Source organism: Ipomoea nil, unplaced genomic scaffold, assembly GCF_001879475.1.
Source record: "Ipomoea nil cultivar Tokyo-kokei standard unplaced genomic scaffold, Asagao_1.1 scaffold2701, whole genome shotgun sequence".
NCBI classification, from domain to species: Eukaryota; Viridiplantae; Streptophyta; class Magnoliopsida; order Solanales; family Convolvulaceae; genus Ipomoea; species Ipomoea nil.
The window spans coordinates 2,084,534-2,107,582 of NW_017619129.1; the positions used below are offsets into that span (position 1 = coordinate 2,084,534).

Below are 23,049 nucleotides of genomic sequence, written 5' to 3' on the forward strand. Positions count from 1 at the left end.
TTCGCTTCTTAGTTTATAATTATCTCTTCAAAGGCATTTTATGATCTGCACGTCCTCCATGTTCAACTTCTCGAATAATTTGAGCGTTTTCATCTGCTCAGAAGAACAACTTCCTTTCTTTTTGGGATATATATGAATCTGATGAAGCTAAGAATAGGTCCATACCGTGCCATTGCGCCATTTATATATCAATTCTATTCTGAGAAGGACGGTTATGCAACTAATGATCTATCCAAGGGGGCTGAATCTTTCGAGGGCACTGCCGATGGTGGCTCACTGCAAACCGAGGACACTCCGTTTCCTGAGTGCAGTCCCGACTTTCAGGATTACACTCCCTGCACTGATCCCAAGGTATTTTCGAAGCCAGTCTCGTGGTATTAGCCGAACTACAATTGTATCTTTGAATAAAATGCGGGTCATATATTACAGAGGTGGAAGAAATACTATACGGTCTACAAAGACTAACATTCATGGAACGCCACTGCCCACCACCATTTGAAAGGATGGAGTGTTTGGTACCTCCACCGGATGGCTATCAGCCGCCTATCAGATGGCCAAAGAGCAAAAGCGAATGTTGGTACAGGTATGGCCTTATTCGGTGTTGTGGATGGGTGTTTTTTTATGTTTGGTTGAATTGAATTTCCACCTTCGGATCTGACATCAGATTCTATTTGGAACTAGTTTAGGAATGTTCCATATGATTGGATTAACAAGGAAAAATCTAATCAACATTGGTTACAGAAGGACGGGGAGAAGAAGTTCATTTTTCCCGGAGGAGGGACCATGTTTCCCGATGGAGTTACCAAGTATGTTGATTCAATGGTAGATTTGATTCCCGGTATGAAAGATGGGACGATCAGGACTGCCATTGATACTGGATGCGGGGTAAGTTCACTTAGCTTCCATGTTTTTATCTTTGCAAGAGTTATGGAGATTTTGCGGGATTTTTCAAGAACTCGTTTCTGGGCTCCCGATTCTCTCGACCTCATCAAACATGCAGATTTTCTTGTGTCTGCCTTTTTATTAATTTGAATATGCAATTCAGTTAAAATGAATACACGGTTAAAAAGGCTATATATATATATATATATATATATATATATATATATATATATATATATATATATATATAGTATGTACCTATTCTTAGCTTCATCAGATTCATATATATCCCAACAAGGAAGGAAGCTGTACTGTTATTCCGAGCAGAGAGGAGATGAAAACGCTCAAATTATATTCGAGAAGTTGAACATGGAGGACGTGCACATCAGAGAATGCCTTGGAAGAGATAATTATAAACTAAGCAAGTGAAATGACTATTTTACCCCTAAAACTAACATCCACTTAACCCTCATTTGACGGAAGGACTAACATTGGAAAGAATTTGAAAGTCAAGTGTCTAAATTGTCCAAATTAAAAGTCAAGGACCAATTGTGAAAAATCAACATAGTCGGAGGACCATTGCTGGAATTAACTCTCTCTCTCTCTCTCTCTCTCTCTCTCTATATATATATATATATATATATATATATATATATATATATATATATATATATATATATATATATATATATATATATATATTCCATACAAATGAATTAAGACAACAATTCATTCTTATAACTGAGTAGCTAGATGAATTAACACATTTGCCTAATTTTTTAAAACAAAAATACTTCGTACTAAACAATGATAAATAAAATCTCCAAAGTTACAGCACCGCATGCGTACATCTACACATTAACTATTAATTTGAGCAATTATTTATTCAAATTCAAACAATGATAACATCAAAACACATAAATACTCCAAACAATATCTTCAATTGCACTATATAATATTCGATTTTCTAATTTAAATAATTATATATCAATCCAAATATTTTTAATATATTATAACAAATCTATTCCGTGCATCGCACGGGCGAAAATACTAATTCGTAACAATACAATAATCTCCTTAACTTCTATGTTCCAACTTCCAAAGGCATGTAATACTCTACTATCTAAAAATCTCCAGTTCGAATCCTAGCAGCAAACTTTTTGAACATACATGCTAATTTTGTCAAGGGCTGATGGGATGGAAGGCTGACCCGAATTTATAGAAGGCTGACCCGATGTAAATATATTATTCTTGGTGCGGTTCATATAACCTTACAAATATTCATAATTACGTATGTATATTATATTCATGTTGGACATAATTCATTTTCTCCCATCCCATGATAAATATACCTTTGACTGTCATTTTGATTTGACATGTTAGACCAAGTGTATCGAGTTAGACCCATCAATACCTTGTCCAATTATCCAGTCACACTTAGTCACCACATAACGAAGGGTCGGGTTGTGGTAAAGGCGCATCCATCTCCTAAAAACACAAGATTAATCAACTAACAACTAAAATTGGGAAGTCCGATCCTATTTTTTTCAAAATACGTACATTTTGGCTCATCAAAATCTTACAATATTCTCTCTCAAAAAAAAAAAATTAAAAAAAAAAATCTTACAATATTCCTAACAATACCCAAAATGGTGTCTTGTCTTGTCTCATCTTGAACTTGGACTTGGTAGTCTTGTATTGCTTCGTCTTGTGCATTGAATTGTTCACTTCTGTGCATTATCGTGTATTTGCCTCGTCTTGTGGCTTTGCCTTGTCTTGTGGCTGCATCGTCTTGCAGAATGCCTTGTCTCAAAAAGGCTTAAAATGGGATTCGAAATATGGAAATGAGGAGACAGTGAATATAAGGCAAATTATGTCGTGGAAACATGTTCACCATGCTTTGTAAACACGTTCCAAAACAGCGTCGTTTTTACGGAAAAAAAAAAAAATTAGTTAATGTACTGTTAACGGCGTTTTGCATTCTGTGTTCAGATTATGAATTTACATTTATGAGATTATGAATTTACAGAAAATTCATAATCGCATAACAGAAAATTCATAATCGCATAACAGAAAATTTATAATCTCATAAAAGAAAAACATTTATTAAATTATAAATTTTCTGTTATGAGATTATGAATTATGAATTTACAGTATGTAATTATGAATTTTCTGTAAATTCATAATCTCATAACAGAAAATTCATAATTTCATAACAGAAAATTCATAATCTCATAAAAGAAAATTCATAATTTCATAACTGCACGTTCATAAATCCATGCATGTACATTCATAAATCCATGTCTACATATTCATAATTTATGAGTGTTGAAGAAGCTTGCGCGAAGAGAAAGTGAAATCGCGAAATGTGAAAACGAAGAAGAAAAGTCGCACTGTAAATTAAGGGGAAAAAAAAAAAAAAAAAAAAAAAAAAAAAAAAAAAAAGATAACGGTGTCACTTACGAGCACCGTTACCGTTTGGGACCGTCATAGTTTCGCAAATTATGCTGTGCAACTGTGTGCACACGGTTGCAAAAACGACGTCGTTTTGACTAAAAATGTGCGTCACACTTTAAAATAAAAAAAAATCAGGTTCGATTCCCGACAATAGCATTTTTTTGTTCGTAATTTGAATTATACATCCACAAATTCATAACTATATATCCACAAATTCATAACTATATATCCACAGTGAATGAATAACACAAAATCCAGAATGAATGAACTAAATATCCACAATGAATGAACTAAATATCCACAATGAGTGAACAACATAATACTGATGAGGGGAATCGAAACTGATTTTTTTTAAATAAGACGCCCGTTTTTAGTCAAAACGATGTCGTTTTGCAACCGTTGCACAGCATAACTATTCATAAAGCTTGGGTGATTGCACCCCCTTTTTCTCCAACTCAAAGGTTGTTTCCTTAATATATTCATATTCATTATCAGATCAGCCTCTCTCGACTCTGACGATCCTGAGCGACAACCTCAAATTAAAGTCGGCGAATCGGCGATTGAGAAAGTTAAGGAAAAACAAACTAAAGATGATAAGGTTGACGAAGATGACGGACTTAGTTGCTTATTTAGCCTAAAGATGATAAGATTAATGTCATGCAAATTATTTAATTGGCCTAAAGAGTAAAGACAACGTAACAAAAGAAAGTGAAACTGCAAGTGGCATATGATCAATTAGAGAGTACTATTCTTACAATCAAGTGAATGAAACTATGTCAGGGATTTGGGTAATTGCAAAAAGGCAGTATATATATTTCTGCAAGATGTATGGTGTGACGATGGGCCAAAACGCTTTCGTGTTTTATGACTACAAAAATAACACTTATTCTATATATAATGAACCAGGTAATTGAAGGAGGTTCTGAGCTGCAATGAGTTTGGTGTGGTACATGCTTAAGCTTTGTGCTTGGGGGTTTGTAGTGAGAAAACATGTATCAATACTACAGCAAACAGAGATCTAGTCATTCTATTTTGGCTTTGTTGACAGAGACCTTGATCGGTAGATATCCACTGTTAGAATTCTTGATTGCTAAGCCTCTGAAGATATTCAGAGTTTGAGCAATCATACTGGCATGATTAGAAGCAGTGGTTGGAAGCACAGTGTTGTGCCCTAAATTGAAGAAGCAGATACGTTTTCAGCAGAAATTAGACAGAATGATGTGACTCCATATATCTATGTGCCTCACCTCCTTTGTAATGTTGCCCAAGGCTTGAATGTATTTGCTTAGCAATTGAACCCATGGCCTTTGGTCTGGCTCTGATACCAAATTGAAGCATATGCTCCATCTCAACTAAAAGCCTAAACTGATAATTGGATTGCACATTAATGGCTATATGCTCAACACGCCCCCTCAAGTGTGCGGTGGGTGCTAAGCAACATGGTCGCTTATGGGTGGCACTGAGATTCGAACCCATGACCTGTGGTCTGGCTCTAATACCAAATTGAAGCATGTGCTCCATCTCAAACAGGAAAACTAAACATGAATTTGCACTGCATATTTCATAAGAGTTCCCAAAACTAAATAGAAAAACTAAACAGAAATCTTGTTGCTAATGTGCTCTGTATATTTCGTAAGAGTTCCCAAAACTAAACAGGAATTTGCATACACTGCATATTTCATAAGTGTTTCCAAAACTAAACAGGAATTTGCACTGCATATTTCATAAGAGTTCCCAAAACTAAACAGGAAAACTAAACAGAAATCTGGTTGCTAATCTGCTATGCATATTTCGTAAGAGTTCCCAAAACTAAACAGGAATTTGCATACACTTGCATATTTCATAAGAGTTCCCAACACTAAACAGGAAAACTAAACAGGAATTTGCATACACGGCATATTTCATAAGAGTTCCCAAAACTAAACAGGAAAACTAAACAGGAATTTGCATACACTGCATATTTCCTAAGAGTTCCCAAAACTAAACAAGAAAACTAAACAGGAATTTGCACGGCATATTTCATAAGAGTTCCCAAAACTAAACAGGAAAACTAAACAGAAATTTAGTTGCTAATCTGCTCTGCATATTTCGTAAGAGTTTCCAAAACTAAACAGGAATTTGCATACATTGCATAATTGAAGCATGTGCTCCATCTCAACTAAAAGCCTAAGCTGATAGTTGGATGCTCTGATACCAAATTGAAGCATGTGCTACATCTCAACTAAAAGCCTAAGCCACTAAAAGCCTAAGCTGGGATATATGCTCAACACGCCCCTCACGTGTGCGGTGGGTTCCAAGCAACACGTGGACCGTAGTCGGTTATGGGTGACCCTGAGCTTCGAACCCATGACCTTTGGTCTGGCTCTGATAGCAAATTGAAGTATGTGCTCCATCTCAAACAAGAAAACTAAACATGAATTTGCACTGCATATATCATAAGAGTTCCCAAAACTAAACAGGAAAACTAAACAAAAATCTGGTTCCTAATGTGCTCTGTATATTTCGTAAGAGTTCCCAAAACTAAAACAGGAATTTGCATACACTGCATATTTCATAAGAGTTCCCAAAACTAAACAGGAAAACTAAACAGTAATTTGCACAGCATATTTCATAAGAGTTCCCAAAACTAAACAGGAATTTGCATACACTGCATATTTCATAAGAGCTCCAAAACTAAACAGGAAAACTAAACATAAATCCGGTTGCTAATCTAATCTGCATATTTCGTAAGAGTTCCCAAAACTAAACAGGAATTTGCATACATTGCATATTTCATAATAGTTTACAAAACTAAACAGGAAATCTAAACAGGAATTTGCATACACTGCATATTTCAGAAGAGTTCCTAAAACTAAACAGGAATTTGCACCGCATATTTTATAAGAATTGCCAAAACTAAACAGGAATTTGCATTGCATATTTTATAAGAGTTCCCAAAACTAAACGGGAATTTGCATGCACGGCATATTTTATAAGTGTTCCCAAAACTAAACTGGAAAACTAAACAGAAATTCGGTTGCTAATTTCCTCTGCATATTTCGTAAGAGTTCTCAAAACTAAACAGGAATTTGCATACATTGCATATTTAATAATAGTTCCCAAAACTAAACAGGAATTTGCATACACTGCATATTTCATAAGAGTTCCCAAAACTAAACAGGAAAACTAAACAGGAATTTGCACTGAATATTTCATAAGAGTTCCCAAAACTAAACAGGAAAACTAAACAGGCACAATTACAATTACGCTAACACTACGGACAACGGTGTAGCTGAAGGGGAGGGATTACCGGCCAAGAGACGATTGCCCAGGACGGAAGACTGCCGAAGAATGGGAGAAGAAGAAGCGGTAGAGATGGCTCGGGCGGCTAATGACGACGGAACAGATTGCAGGAGGTGCCTGAGATTACTAGATTTCACGATGTTGTTCATCATCGCTGTTTTTCCAATTCAGTTATCTCAGCTCGAAACCGAAATTAAACTACCAAATTGCAGTCTCTCAACTGTGGGAGATTGAGAGAGAAAGTTCCCGCTCAAAGAGCAGCGAAGGTGTGGTCGTTTTTCTAATAACTCCACAGCTTCCATTCAACTACATACAGATAATATGGTTCCCTCCCTACCAACTCTGCTGCTCTCTCCAATGTCTGGATCTCTTTGGTTACTCCCTCTCAGGTTCTAATCCTTCGTAAATATGTTCCTGGCAACCTTTTCGTCTCCATTGATCTCTGGTTATTCCTCCAACAATATTCACTATGGTCTCGGATGCTGATTGGATATTTTGTAGTTAAATTCACAATGCATTTGTTAATATTTATACTGGAGTAAATGATAAAAGTAATTGTGAAAAGTGTGTTTCAAAAGCTGTAAACAATTAATACATTTTGATTTCCAAAATCTTGAATCTTGCTACAATTTGAATTATGTTTTGTAAACTTTTAAAGAATTAATACTGCTTCTGCAGGTTCATTGCAACAACCAACAATGTTTTGAATATTGAGATTATGTATAGAATCAAATGCAATTACACGTCTGTTGTAGGCATTTATTACTATTTGTTAATTAGTACCAAGTTTTGTTAATTAGTACCAAGTAATTGTTTTATAGAGATATTAAAAGACTGATTCATAATATACCATTGTCTAGAATCTTCTTTCTTTGAGCGGGAACTTTTGCCAATTGATCATTTACTACTTCTTATTGCTATTTTATAATAGAGATGTTAACATGATCTGTGGCTGTAAAGCAATGACAAAATCGAATAAAAAAGGCATAGCAAACGAAACAGTTTTATTTGGGCTTATTTGGGCAGAAAAAATGTAAATCAGAAATTTTTGGTATTATATAGGGTAAGATAATTGCCAGTCCAATCAATTTAAAAGCAAGCAAACAGCAAAAAAAAATGACAACTAAGATAAAAGAACTTAATATTACAAAGTAACAAGTTCAATTCTTGCAAATCCATCACATTCATGCCAGTACAGTGGCGGTGGCGGTACGTGGCGGATCGGCTCTTCAACCCATTAACCCATCCAAATCGGGAGAGTACAGTGGCGGTGGCGGATCTAGCTTCAGTTTTCCTGGAACCTGTTTGCCGCATTTAATTTGCCACGTTATTAATATTATATTATGGAATACAAACATTCTTGAGGCCCAAGAATTCATAACAAAATCTACACCAAACTGACTAGCTTGGATTGGATAAAATCAAAGCGATCCAAATCATAAATTCTTTTATTCTAACTTGCTCATCCGTTAATAACGCAAATTACATCTTGGACCAGTGTTTAACATGCGCATTATGGATCTTAATTAATATAGGAATAAACGTCAAATAGACCTCTTAATTGCACAACAAACTACAATTAGGCCATCGAACTAAAAAACAATGAAATTAGATCCCTAAACAACACAAAATCATGCAATTAGCTCCAAAATAAACTGTTTACCTAGTGCCAAATCTATGGTTTATATATTAAATCTGAGTTCATACGAGTGTGAGGATGCAAAGTGATATAGAGTTGCTTCCGCAGTCCCTAACACTAGTGAATATCCACTCCCGTGGTATAAACACCCAATAAAACAAGAACATGCATCATTATAAATCCCTAACTACTACCATCCCCGATGCGCAATAATCAAGAATTAAACTCCCTAACAAAATTATCATTTCCCAAGGTGTGTGCCCCCTAAATTATGCCCAACTCCGTTGTGACACAAAGATAGCAAACGAAATAAGTAACTATGGCCACTAGTTACAAGCATAAACAATATAATCACAATTGCAACACAAGTTTAAAACCCAAATAATAATATATTAAAGAATCTGATCTGAGAGCACATGCACATAGGTTTATAAACACTTTTTACCCAAGAATCTCTAATGAAATTTAGCCACGCATGGCTAATTATACATAGCAAATATGATAAAAGAATTACAAATCATCAAAGAGAGTACGAGATTGGACCAGACAATTTTTTTAAATCTTCTTCTTGATTCCCAAGACAACTTGATTTCTCTCTTTCTTGTTTTTAAAGATCTCTGAATAAATATTAGAGTTGAGGAAGGTGAGATTTTATAACGGGAGTCAAATCGGGACAAAATTAGAATTTCCCTTATTTAATTATGAATTTCGGCCATTTTATTATTAGGAATTTATTGCATCCCAATTTCCTTTGAATTCAGCGCTGCCTCAGTTTGGAATTTAATGCCGCCTCCCTTCCTTTTAATAGCAAATCAACACCTTTCATTACAGAATTTAGTGACGTCCCTTATATTTTGGAAATAAGTGCAATTCATTTGTAATGCATGCAGTATCTCGCAAGCCAGCGCCCTTTTATTGATTTAGCGCATTCTCGACTTCGACGTGTCGAGTATTTTAGACTCCAAACTCGTTCATTTTATCTTCAAACTCGTCTTAGAACTTCTCTTACTCATAGAATTAACCTATAATGGTTCAAAAACATTAACAAATACTGTAAAACATTCAAGACAAGTGTGAACGTAACCATAATTAAATAATAAAATAAAGGATTATGCAATTAAATTACCAAAATCATGAATGATAAGTGTCAAAGACGCACACTTTTATTATCCATTTAGAGTGAATTCTAGGATAAAAGTAATCCTTTGTGTAGCAATTTTGTGCCAATTAAAGCTCACTACAAATTCTGGCTTTTGTTGTACTTTTACTTTAGATTATGATGAGAAGACTAATAGGATTAGACTTGACAGCAAAATAATACTCCCGTATTATATTTGTTGGAACTGGTTAAAGTCCAATTTACACGTTATCTACACAGAAAAAAGACAATCACATAAATCAATAAAAAGATTTAGATCTGTCAAAGTCAAAACAGTTTCCTATTAAATCTGCAACTCCATTTTGTCAAACTACACCGGATAAGATTTGGCCTAAAATGCTTGCGTTTTCATTGGTCAATTATTTTTTCACCGATTTTCCATGGGCGGGAAAACTGAAATTTTTTATTTACCAAAAATATTTGGCTTTATTATACTCGGTAATAGATAATAGATAATAGATAGATAGATTATTATTATTATTTACCACTTCCCTTAGCATGATCATTTCCCACCTTTTGCGTCACTTGTATTACTCATTATTATTATTATTATTATTATTATTATTATTATTATTATTATTATTATTATTATTATTATTATTATTATTATTATTATTGTTATTATTACTAGTATTTTCACCCGTGCGATGCACGGAATGGAGTTATTGTAATATATTAAGAATATTTAAATCGATATATAATTATTTATGAGTTAATTTCACCAGAGGTCGCTTATCTTTCCTGACAATTTCAAATTTAATCCTAGACTATAGTTATTAATTATTACAATTTATTCTATATTATAATTCTTACGTTAATATTCTTACTATTATTATTAACACTATAATTACTTTTAGATATTATTATTACCACTTAGATTATTATTATTAGATTATTTTCAAGTTCTGTTAGTATATAATGGTCGTGAAGCACAATAATAATATAACCATAATTAAATATTCTTGTATTGTATTCCGTGAGTCACAATAATAATATAACAATAATTAAATATTCTTCAATTCTATATTCTTCTAGGATTTCTATTACCATCATTAATTATTCCCTAATTTACCATAATTAAATAATTTGACCAATTATAAAGAGAGATTATTAAATAATGCACGTGACAATTTTTTAATTGAAAATTTTAAAAATTCATTAATAAAACATAAGGTTCTCATAGTTTTTTCTTGAGTGAATTCCATTTTTGGTCCTATTGTTATAGGGGCGTTTCCAATTTTAGTCCACCTTAATTTTTTTTTGCCACTTTAAGACTAATATTATTGAATGTGTTCCACTTTTAGTCCCACCGTTAGTATTTTCATCAAGAGGCCGTGTAATCTAGGGATATTTTGACCTTTCTTCTCATCCAAGACTATGTTTGACTAAAGAAATGAGAACATTAAACCTAAAACCTAAGAAACCTCGCCGGCCCATGTTGGAACAAACGAAGCGATGTAGCTTTGGCTTCCCATTCTCGTTGTTCGAAGAGCCATCTTCGAATATCGGAGGAGGAAGACGAAGCGCCTGAATTAAAAGAGAAGAGACAAACATAAAAAGACCAAAATTCCCTTTGATCATACGGCCTCTTAACGGAAATATTAACGGTGGACTAAAAGTGGAACACATTCAATAACAGTGGTTGTAAAGTGGCAAAAAAAATTAAAGTGGAATGAAATTGGAAACGCCCCTATAACAGTAGGACCAAAAATGGAATTCACTCACCTAAACTATTTAATAAAGCATTTTTTTTTAGAAATTGGTGGGCCAAACCGCCTACGGCAGTTTGCTGTGGATAGATCTCGAAAAAATACGCGATTTCAAAAAAAATATGTGTCCAAAACGGACAACCGAGTCAAAAGTTATGCCTTAAATTACATAAACTCTTTACCTCGATAGGGATCGTGCACAAGCAATCATGTGCCTATACGCGCGAACAAAACGGGCGTGTAGAGCGCCGACATCGGCATATTGTCGAGACTGGTTTGGCTTTAATGGCCCAAGCGTCTGTCCCGCAACAGTATTGGGACTACGCATTTGAAACGGCAACTTACCTGATAAATCGCCTACCGTCCTCCTCACTCCAGTTTAATACAGCATATTTCCGTCTATATCAATCACCTCCCACTTACACATACCTGTGTGTATTCGGGTGTCTTTGCTTTCCATATCTCCGGCCCTATAACCGTCATAAAATAGAGTACCGGTCAACCCCATGTGTCTTCTTAGGTTACCCACCGTCCTTTAGGGGTTATCGCTGCATGTATCTAAACACCGGGAAAACCTATATCTGTCGCCATGTCCGCTTTGATGAAACTAACTTTCCTTTTGCAACAGCTGATTCCTTGCAGAAAGTGACCCAGTCAAACGAGCCCAGTTCGCTGTGGGGCTCCAGTCCTGTAATCCAAGATGGTGGCTATGCCGTACCAGCATTACTGCCCCCTGCCAACTCAGGTGCTCTAACTCGTGCACCCAGGAGACGAGGGCCTAGGGCCCATCCTCAAGAGCGGGCTCATGTTATGCGGCTCCGACACATGACACAGGGCACTGGTGAGCAGTTTCATGCCCTCACTGTGTCCATGTCTACTGAAAACCCTACTTGCTACTCCTAGGCGGTTGGGCACCCACAGTGGCGGGACGCTATGGACCAAGAGTTCAATGCGTTGTTGTATAACAACACCTGGCAACTAGTTCCCGCAACACCAAACACATGAACATTGTAGGGTGCAAATGGATTTTTCGCACCAAATGCAATGCCGATGGTACGGTGGAGCGCTACAAGGCCCGGTTAGTAGCGAAAGGATTCAATCAGGTAGCAGGCGAGGACTTCTTTGAGACGTTTAGCCCGGTGGTCAAGCTGACCACGGTCCGGATATTACTCTCACTAGCTGTATCTCGCGGGTGGACACTCCGACACTTGGATGTCCACAACGCCTTTTTAAACGGGCACTTGGCGGAAACAGTCTACATGCGCCAACCATCGGGATAAGAGGATCCTGACCACCCTGATCACGTCTGTCACTTAATAATATTCTACATCATCAATTAAAAATGGAATGAAAACTGGGTAAAAATATCACTGCATCTGATATTCTATTTGGCTAAATGACTAATTGACTGAAAATAAAAAAGAATAATTGGCTGAAAATGAATATGACATTACAAATTGACTGAAAATATAAAAAAGAAATGAATACCAATAGTTGACTGCAAATAAAAAATGATCCATAATTGATTAATATGAAAAAAAAATGGTTAGATCATTGCATTTTAATTAAAAATGGATCGGAAACTAAAATTTGACGGAAATATTTCAATAATAATTCTACATCATAAATAGTAAATGCATATTTTAAACAATATTAAAGATAAATTAAAATTGAACGGAAATACTTCAATAATAATAATATTATGCATCATCAATTAAAAATGAAACGAAAATTAGGTAAAAATATCACTGAATATGATATTCTAATTGACTAATTGATTAAAAATATAAAAGAATAATTTACTGAAAATGAATTTGATATTACTAATTGACTTAAAATATAAAAGGATCGCTAATTGACTAATACTCTACTGTTATATATTTTCACCCGAGTCACCTATCGTGATGGACTGAAGGTGTTAGCTCTATACGATGATGGACAGGATTGCGTTGCTACTACCAATGTCGTCTGCAAAGAGGTTTCAATAATGTGTAAATACAATCGTTGATATTATGTTTTTTTTAAATGACAAAATTGCTATATATCTAGACAATATATATATATATATATATATATATATATATATATATATATATATATATATATATATATATATATATATATATATATATATATATATATATATATATATATATATATATATATATATATATATATATATATATATATATATATATATATATATATATATATATATATATATTCCATACAAATGAACTAAGACAACAATTCATTCTTATAACTGAGTTGCTAGATGAATTAACACATTTGCCTAATTTATAAAAAAAATATTCCGTACTAAACAATGATAAATAAAATCTCCAAAGTTATAGCACCGCATGCGTACATCTACACATTAACTATTAATTTGAGCAATTATTTGCTCAAATTCAAACAATGATAACATCAAAACACATAAATACTCCAAATCATATCTTCAATTGCACTATATAATATTTAATTTTCTAATTTAAATAATTATATATCAATCCAAATATTTTTAATATATTATAACAAATCTATTCCGTGCATCGCACGGGCGAAAATACTAGTTCGTAACAATACAATAATCTCCTTAACTTCTATGTTCGAACTTCCAAAGGCGTGTAATACTCTACTATCTAAAGATCTCCTGTTCGAATCCTAGCAGCAAACTTTTTTAACATGCATGCTAATTTTGTCAAGGGCTGATGGGATGGAAGGCTGACCCGATGTAAATATATTATTCTCGGTGCGGTTCATATAACCTTACAAAGGTTTATAATTACGTATGTATATTATATTCATGTTGGACATAATTAATTTTCTCCCATCCCATGATAAATTAAATATACTTTTGATTGTCATCATTGATTCTACATGTTAGACAAGTGTATCGAGTTAGACCCATCAATACCTTGTCCAATTATCCAGTCACCACGTACCGAAGGGTCGGGTTATGGTAAAGGCGCATCCATCTCCTGAAAACACTAGATTAATCAACTAACAACTAAAATTGGGGAATCCGATCCTATTTTTTTCAAAATACGTACATTTTGACTCATCAAAATCTTACAATATTCTCTCTCTCAAAAAAAAATTAAAAAAAATCTTACAATATTCCTAACAATACCCAAAATGGTGTCTTTTCTTGTCTTGTGTTGCATCGTCTTGAACTTGGTAGTCTTGTATTGCTTCCTCATGTTACACCTCATCTTGTGCATTGCATTATTCACTTCTGTGCATTATCGTGTATTTGCCTCGTCTTGTGGCTGCCTCGTCTTGCAAAATGCCTTGTCTAAAAAAGGCTTAAAATGGGATTCGAAATATGGATCCTTTGGTATGCTTAACATTGTTTTCCAATATTGGAATAAATAGCTTGCATTCTTTACATTGCTCGAAGAATATTTAAGCGAGAAGTGAGGTTAAATTATTTTGAGGCGCAAGCTGTAGCAACAAAGGTGAAGATAGCATAAATGGAAATTGACTATTTTGGAGTATATATGTCGTGTGATGATCTAGTGTTTGAATCCTACTCTTGAAGCATTTTTGGAGACACGAAATGCTTGGAGTAGACACGTCACACGAGATGGATTAATATATATATATATATATATATATATATATATATATATATATATATATATATATATATATATAATATTTGATCCAATGAGACTCCTTGACAGGTGAAATGGTGAGATGTCATCTTGATCATTTATTTTAATTTTTAAACGGCTCAGATTTGGTGCATTTAATTTTAACACCACGTGTGCTCAGCGTGTATGGACTCAAGGGCATTGTTGTCTTTCTTCGCTCTTTATTTTTTTATATTTATCGGAAGGGGGAGACCCAAAAGTACATCATTAGATTACAATATTGGCTTGCCGCCATGTGGGAAACCCACATGCATCATCTTCTAGCAAGATACTAATGCTATGAGTTGGATTTACAAGTCGATGTAACCCTCTTGGTAATCCTCTGGACATACTTGCCAAAGCATCCGCAACCTGGTTTTGTTCTCGAAATATACTGGACGCACTCCAATCCTCTGCTTTATCTAGTTCCTTCCTGCATGCTTTGAGAATATTTTGGGCGATGACGTTTTCTAATCTACCACCATTGATACCTGTCACTATCTCACTGGAATCGCTTTCCAAATCAATTTTCGTGAAGCCCTTTGCGAGGCCGAATTGTATTCCTTTTAGTATTGCCCAGGCTTCTGCTACCAGTGGTGAACAAACTCCAATACTTGAGACAAAGCCCCCAAGCCAAAGTCCATTCCAGTCTCTCAGAACGCCACCGCAGCCAGCCTTTCCTGAGCTTGGGTCAACCGCACCATCGACGTTGATTTTGATCCGGCCTTCCCTCGGTTTCTCCCATCTAATCAGGTTCCACCTGGGGGTAGCTTGTCTGGGCTTACCTTTCTTATATCTTGCAAACGCTTTCTTGATCTCCTCGACTTGAGCTTTAATCCAGTCAATTTTGGAAGCCAGCGGCTTGGATGAATTCCTAAAAACAGCTTCGTTGCGCCACCTCCATAGCCACCAGCAAGTCATAGCGAAGGTTGTGTTGGTGTTGAAGGGATTATTGACATGATTTCTACCTTTGATGCCTAACTCCAGCCACTTGTGGAAATTCTCAAAATAGGTCCGAGTATGCTCAGTAGGTAATATACTTTTCCAGACTGCATCCGCCATTGGACATTTGCGAAGCACATGATCCATATCTTCCACCGTGTCTCTGCACCTCCAGCACTTGTCGCAAGATGTGAAGCCACGTCTAACTCTATTATTATTGGTCATAAGCTTCTCGTGTTTTGCTAACCATAGAAAACAGGTGATGTGGTTAGGTACTTTCAGCTTCCATATGCTATTCCACTTGGCCGCTTCTAATGGTGAGGCCTGCTCTGAGTCCAGGGCATATGCAGATTTAATGGAAAATTCCCCATTGTCTTCCTTCGCCCAGCCGTTGAAGTCAGATTCATCATGATCATGGCATAGAAGTATCGCAGTAATCTTATTAATGGTGGCCTCTGGTAGCAACCCTTCCAGGATCTCCCAGTTCCAGCCGGTACTGGGGTTCCAATAGCAAGCTACCGATTTGGCGATCTCATGTTGTGGTATGGGGGCCAAGGCAAGCTGCTGCAGTGGGCAGTCTTCCACCCAAGCATCCAACCAGAAGCTCGTGTCATTACCATTCCTAACAAATTTCTTGACTCCCTTTTGTAGAAGTGGAATAGCTTTAAGGATACCTTTCCAAGCATTGGACATGTTCGGTTTTGGAGACCACTCTGCAAATTGGGCAGAGTTCACATTATATTTGGCTCTGAACAGCTGTACCCATAGCGTGTCTTCGTTTCGTGCCATCCTCCAACCCAGTTTCGCCATAAATGCCTTGTTCATACCGTCTAAGCTTCTTATGCCCAGACCTCCATTCGATTTATCTCTGATTACTGTGTTCCAGTTTACGAGGTGACTGCTTCTCGCGCCCTCCGTGCCCCCCCATATGAATCTTCTGACTAACTTCTCTATCGAAGAGGTCACACCAGCCGGTAGAAGGGTCGATTGCATCATGTAGTAGGGGATTGTTGAAAGAACTGCCTTCGCAAGTGTAACTCTACCGGCTAAGGAAAGTGTACGGGATCTCCAGCCCGATAATCTTGATTGGACTCTCTCTATTAGGCTTGCAAATGTCTCATTTTTTAGCCTCCCATGAATGGAGGGAACACCTAAGTATTTGCCCATGTTCGACACCTTGGTGAAACCCGATATATGTTCTATCTCGTTTTGCAGGTCATCTTGAATGTTCTTCGAAAATAGGATAGAAGACTTTAGCAGGTTGACTTTTTGGCCCGAGCTGCAACAGAATCTTTCCAGGCAAGTCTTCATCTCTTCGGCTTGACGAGTTGTCGCCTCCCCAAACAGTACCATGTCATCTGCAAAGAATAAATGTGTAATATGAGGGGCACGATTATTGAATTTAAAGCCTTTCCACTTACCTGAAGCCACAGATTCGCTAATCAGATGGCTTAATCTTTCTAAACATAGGACGAATAAAAGAGGAGACATTGGGTCTCCCTGCCGAATTCCGCGTTCTGGTTTGAACCAATCAGATTGGTGGCCATTCCAAGTGGTTGACAGTCTTGAAGTAGTCACACAGGCCATAATATTCCTGACCCAAGTATTGTTAAGGCCAATGTCTTTTAATGTATCCTCGATGAAGTCCCAATTAAGTCTGTCATATGCTTTCTCCAAGTCGATCTTCATTATCATCCACCCCGTTGACCCTCTTTTGCATCTCATGGAATTGAGAACCTCTTGGAACACCAATATGTTATCAGTAATTTGCCGACCTGGGACGAAACTTGTCTGATGGGAACCAACCAGACTCTTGGAGATATCTTTAAGCCTAGACGCCATTACTTTAGTCAGAATTTTGTATGTGACGTTACATAACCCAATTGGGCGAAACTGATTAACTGTCTCCGGAGAAGGCACCTTGGGGATAAGTGTTAAAACTGTGTCGTTGCAGTAGTCTGGAAGCTCCCCTTTTTCAAAGAAGGTTTTGGCGAATTTGACAATGGACTCACCCACAATGTTCCAAGTATTCTGATAGAACGCAGCACTGAAACCGTCTGGGCCTGGAGCCTTGCAAGGCTCCATGCTGAACACTGCAGCCTTGACCTCCTCCATTGACCACAGCTTTTCGATCTCTGCCCAAACTGCCTCACTTATGGTGGGAAACTGGTTTCTGAGGCAATTATGGGCTAAGGGAGCTGCCTCTTTAGCGTAAAGGTTTACGTAGTACCTCTGAACGAGTTCAATAATCCTCCCCTCCTCTGTTATCCAATTACCTTCTTCGTCTTTTAGCGCATTAATCCTGCTATTGGATTCCTTAACCATCGTGGCCATGTGATAGAACCGGGTATTACGGTCCCCATCCGTTATCCACTCCTCCCTCGATCTTTGATACCATAGAAGTTCCTCTTGGTAAAGAGTTTCTTCAAGTTCCACTTGGAGTTTTCTCTCTAATCTCAACAGATTCGGGGTAGCTCTAATGCATAAACTGTGCTGTACTCCATTGATCCTAGCCAAAATGCGATCCTTTCTTTGAAATATGTTACCAAAGACACTCCTGTTCCATTCTTGAAGTGTTGTGGTCGTTATCCCCTTATTAGCCTCCAACTCCCCTCTCGGGTTCCACACTTGTCTTATAAGTTCCATAAAGTTCGGGTGCGTGGTCCATGCGTAGTTAAACCTAAAGTTTTTGCTGCTAATACAGGGTACATGCAGGTTAGTATTAATCAAAAGTGGAGAATGATCAGAGGATACCATCGGAAGATGTTCCACGTGCGAGTTCAGGAATCTTAATTTCCACTCTGTGTTAACAAGAGCTCTGTCTAGGCGGGCACCCTTGAAATTAGCCGTATTTACGCCCCTCATCCAAGTAAAACATGAGCCTCTGAAGCCTAAGTCAATCAACCCTTCCTGGAAGATCCAATCATTGAATTCCGTGCATCTGGCCGAATTAAAAGTCTCAGGGTTACTGACTTCTTCCTGAGAGGATACCATGTTGTAGTCACCTACTGACATCCATGGTCCTTGAATATCAAGGAGCTGGCTTGACAGGTCGGAAAACAGCCTCCTTCATAGTTGAAGATTGGGGCTGCCATAGACCACCGAGATAAACCATGGTTCCAAATTCTCTTCTCCTACCTGTAAAACAACAAACTGGGGATGAGTAAAAATAATGCTAACATCCAAGAACTCTCTCCAGAGGATCCAAATTCCTCCCGAGAAGCCAACCGCCTCTACTCTAATCCATTCGGGGAAGCCAAGTTCGTCACAAATAGTGTTCGCTTGGTCCCCCGACACCTTAGGCTCTAGTAAACAGACGATGGAAGGCTTATGCCTTCTAATAAACTGTTTTAGGGTGCGGCGAAAAGACCTTGACGCCGCCCCTTGGCAATTCCAAATCATATATATCATGACAACAAAAGTTTAAAACCACACACGCTCAGTAGCATCAACCAAACTATCTTCCCATTAATGGAGGGATATGGCTCTTAATTGCGCCTTACAACAACTGGTGAACCAGGGCCATTCCGGTCAGCACTGCCCCCCGCCACTTCCATGGTAATGTCTGGGGGCTCAGGTGGAATTTTCGGATGTTCTGCACAGATTTGCTGGGTACTACTCCCACCAACTTCGAACACTTCCATTGGTGCCACTTCCTCTTGGTTATTTGATCTAAAGACCATAGTATTTATAGTGTAACCGCCTCGAGTAGATCCCCGGACCACCGTGTGCTCTCTCTCAGCCGCAGCCCTCCTTGGTGTACCACCTCTTCCACTCCTACCCCTGATCGCGCCACGTTGTGCCTATGTGGGGCGAACATCGTTATTTGTTTGGATTGCAGGGATATGGTTCGCTCCCCCCGTCTGGATCCTCACATTAGATCCATTGGCTGGTTGTTTCGTCCTAACTCTTGGGAGGTTGGTGATTTCGGGTTGGTTGACAGTTCTCATATTCTGACTACCCTCCTTAGTGCTATCATCAGTGTTGATGGCCATACCCTCCGCCCCATCAAGCCCGTCTAAGGAGGCAAAACGGGACGGTATTCCCAGTCCTTGTTGGGGTTCCTCTGCCCTACCCGTAGCTTGTCTCCCGGCGTTCCGGCGGTTGTCCATCATCCTTGGGCCCCTCCTATCTTTTCTTGTAACTATCATCCAAGAACCATACTTGGCCGATAGATCCCTCACTTGTGGAGCCGGCTGGTTTCTAAGGGGATTCAAGTGTGTTTCTCCCTCTTCATTCTGGACGCCCTCTAGCACTTGGTCTTCGCCCCTTTCTCCAGCAGTCTTGGGGCATTGATTCTGTCTATGACCATATAATCCGCAGGTAAAACAAATCAAGTGTATCCCTTCGTACTCGATAGGTATGACTTCATCTTCCAGAGTGAACTTCGCAAGGAGTGGCTTTGTGATATCAATTTCCACGCATACTCGGGCAAATTTGCCAATGGAGATCAAGCTGGTTGTATAGTCTATTTTGATGGGACGGCCTATCCTTCTTGCAATCTTCTTCAAGAACTTATTATCAAAATATTCAACAGGCAGGGCCGGGAATCTTACCCAGACGAGGAGTTTCCCCGTTGTGTTCTTCGACGGATGAAAGTTGGGCTCCCACTCCTGAACGATCAAGTAATGGTCTAAAATCACCCACGGCCCTTTGTATTTCGCGAAGTCGTAGTCCCTCAGTGCATCGAACTTGGCTAAATAGTAATCTTGATCTAGTGCAATCAACTCAAAACCGGCCTCGGGTTTCCACATCTTCTGTAGCCTCTGTAGCAGATACGAGTAGCTTACTTTTCGGCCAAGAACCTTGCAGATTAGCGATCTACGCCATGGTTTCCTGAGTCTTTCTTTCTCTTTCTCTGTCACCGGTATCACCGGGTTGGTAGGATCCGAATCGGCTGTAGCCATTTCCTCCTCGTCAGATTCCTCTTCTTCATCGACCTGAACCCTGAATCCCTTTCGATACCAGGCTTGATTCGGCGTCCCATCTGGGGTTTTCCACTGGGCTGACCCCGGCGAAACCAAATCGGCGGCAGTAGTTGACTGTTGATTCCTCTCCTCTGGCGTTGGTAGGGGGTTAACTTCTGTATCGGTCCTACCTCTTTTCGACCTTCTAGTGTTGAGATTTTGCAGTTCTTAGCCTTCCGGCGACTGAGAGGTCGCCGTCGGCATGACGGAATCCGAGAGAGTTTCTTCGCTCTTTATTGATTTGCATTAATTAGTTCGCCCGTTATTTGGGCGTGTGATTGCGTTATTTTTTGTCTAATATCACTTTTCAATATTTTTAGCTTTATTAGTTTCTTCTCCGTCCAACCACGCTAGGGAAGCATTCCCCAGTGCCGCTCTTCCCGTTCCGTCCAGGTTGTCTCCATGGAGGGTTCTACCAACAGACATTCTAAGCGTCAAAGGGCAGTTTTTCCGATTCCCGTCAAGGTATTCCGAGTCCCCATTCTTTTGTGTTTGGGTTTCTTTGTATTTTTTTTTTGTTGCTTTGCTTTGTTGCGTTCTCTAGGGAGAGGACCAGGCCGGCGTGATTTTTTGGCGGCTTTATTTGGAGTGGTTCGGGTTGGGGGGTTTTTAGTCTGGGAGAGTTTTGGCAGTGATGGGCGCTGGGGTGGTTAGGGTTTCGGCTGAGGGTTTTTTTTCTTTATCTATTTGTATTTTTCAGGCGGGGTGGCGCGATTCTTTGGCTGTTTTGTGGGTGATTCGTGTACGGTGGTGGTGTGCGGTAGGGCGGGGTATGGTTCCTGCCGGAATTTTCAGTGGAATATGGATCAAAACTGTTATTGGTATAAAAATCGTGTGACCAAAAGTGGAAAACAAAATTAAAATTTATATGGAGAGCGCGTTTAAATCTGTTATCGGAAAGCTGCGCGGTGGCGTTTGGCCGGAAAAGATGGGGACTACTAATCCTAAATTGGAAGCACTGTTCGCGGACAAGAAGCGTGTGAGAAACCCTCTCGTTCCCCTCGGTGCACTTGTCAGTGCAGGAGTGCTCACAGCTGGATTGATTAGTTTCCGGCAAGGAAATTCTAATTTAGGTCAGAAGCTAATGAGGGCTCGTGTAGTTGCACAGGGCGCTACGGTGGCATTGATGGTTGGGACTGCTTACTACTATGGGGACAACCTCAAACATACTTAAAACTGTATGACTGTAAAAAGTAGCAATCTCTACAGCCTCATTTTTCATTCTCAAGACTTAATGCTTTTTACTACCAAGAAATGATCAGTTGATCACACACCTTGCTACAAAGGCATCTTTACCTCATTCAGCTCTTCCAAGTTCCACCATGAATGTTGTAAGTCAAAAACTCCTTTTTTTGTTTCCTGAACTGTTTAGATGCTTCATTCAATAAGCCAAGCAGTAGCCATTTTGTATAACAAATATGTATACAACTCATGTTTGATTGATTCTTGAGTTTCTTGATGTTCATCATCGAGATATACATGAACTCATTATTGTGAACTCTAATGTTCTTTCTTCTGAAGGGTTGAGCCATAGAGCTACTAACACTATGATCAATAATTCCATTTTGATGTGTTTTTTCTTCTCAAAAAAAAAAAATAAAATAAAATAAATTATAATTTGTATGCAAAAACTGTTTTTTATTGAACATCAATCTAGTATGTTTAGCGGCTTACATTCTTAAGTCATTACAGGCTTACAAAAGAGTTGGAAGCATGATTCACAATGGAGATAAAGGACGTGGAATAATTGGTGTTATCTAAGTTATGGATTTAATGGTACACTTGCTTTAAAGAATTTTGCTTCTAATTACTAGTTTGTTTGAGACGTTTACAAAATTATGGTTTTCATCTTGTGTCTTGATTCCTTTATGATGAACTTTAGGTCTATGCTGCTTTTGTGATGCTTTAGTTTCATAATCTCAGCCAAACTTGTATTGTTCTTAATATGAAACAAACTATAGTCAGTTTTGCTTTCAATTGTTTTCAAATGTAGGATTTTGGTTAAGTTCAAGTAACATATAATTCATTCTATGTTGTAGTCGTCTTTTAGAATGACTAAACAGAGATGGTCTGTTTCATATAATGAGGAGCAACTAATGCTCTTAATTCTGTATGTCTATTGGTACTTCAATCATTTATGATGGAAATGGATTTCTTGTTACTTTTTTTTTTTTTTCAAATTACATTCGAATACCAAAATTCTTAAATCATATTATTGTACAATTGGGTTCATAGAATGATGAGTTGGAATACATTGCATCTGAAACTGTTTTGAAGGATTTGCTTTTATTATGGCATGTGGAAGTTTTCGTAGGTGTGTGCGTTGTAGTAGTTTGGATTGTGCAAAGTACTGGATGTGTGCGTTGTAGGTGTT

The 23,049-nt window shown here is 37.9% G+C and overlaps 2 protein-coding genes across 2 annotated transcripts; both read left to right on the forward strand.

Annotated features, from left to right (window-relative positions):
- Window positions 1-500: 500 nt before the first annotated feature.
- LOC109155356 (probable methyltransferase PMT21) lies at window positions 501-2,788 on the forward strand. The gene is made up of 3 exons (XM_019303041.1): window positions 501-583; window positions 687-885; window positions 2,681-2,788. Exons 1-3 carry the CDS (start codon window positions 504-506, stop codon window positions 2,786-2,788), a joined length of 387 nt encoding a protein of 128 aa, XP_019158586.1. The 5' UTR covers window positions 501-503.
- Window positions 2,789-21,543: 18,755 nt separating this feature from the next.
- On the forward strand, window positions 21,544-21,849 carry LOC109155358 (RING-H2 finger protein ATL48-like). Its single transcript, XM_019303042.1, has one exon. The coding sequence runs from the start codon at window positions 21,544-21,546 to the stop codon at window positions 21,847-21,849; it is 306 nt and encodes a 101-aa protein (XP_019158587.1).
- The last annotated feature ends 1,200 nt before the right edge of the window (window positions 21,850-23,049 follow it).

Bases quoted from the DNA above. Each gene is read 5' to 3' on its own strand.
- LOC109155356 (XM_019303041.1), top strand. From the start codon at position 504: ATGGAGTGTTTGGTACCTCCACCGGATGGCTATCAGCCGCCTATCAGA. The intron at 584-686 runs GTATGGCCTTAT...GAACTAGTTTAG, and splicing joins AAAAGCGAATGTTGGTACAG to GAATGTTCCATATGATTGGA. The intron at 886-2,680 runs GTAAGTTCACTT...ATCGTCTTGCAG, and splicing joins CCATTGATACTGGATGCGGG to AATGCCTTGTCTCAAAAAGG.
- LOC109155358 (XM_019303042.1), top strand. From the start codon at position 21,544: ATGGAGAGCGCGTTTAAATCTGTTATCGGAAAGCTGCGCGGTGGCGTT.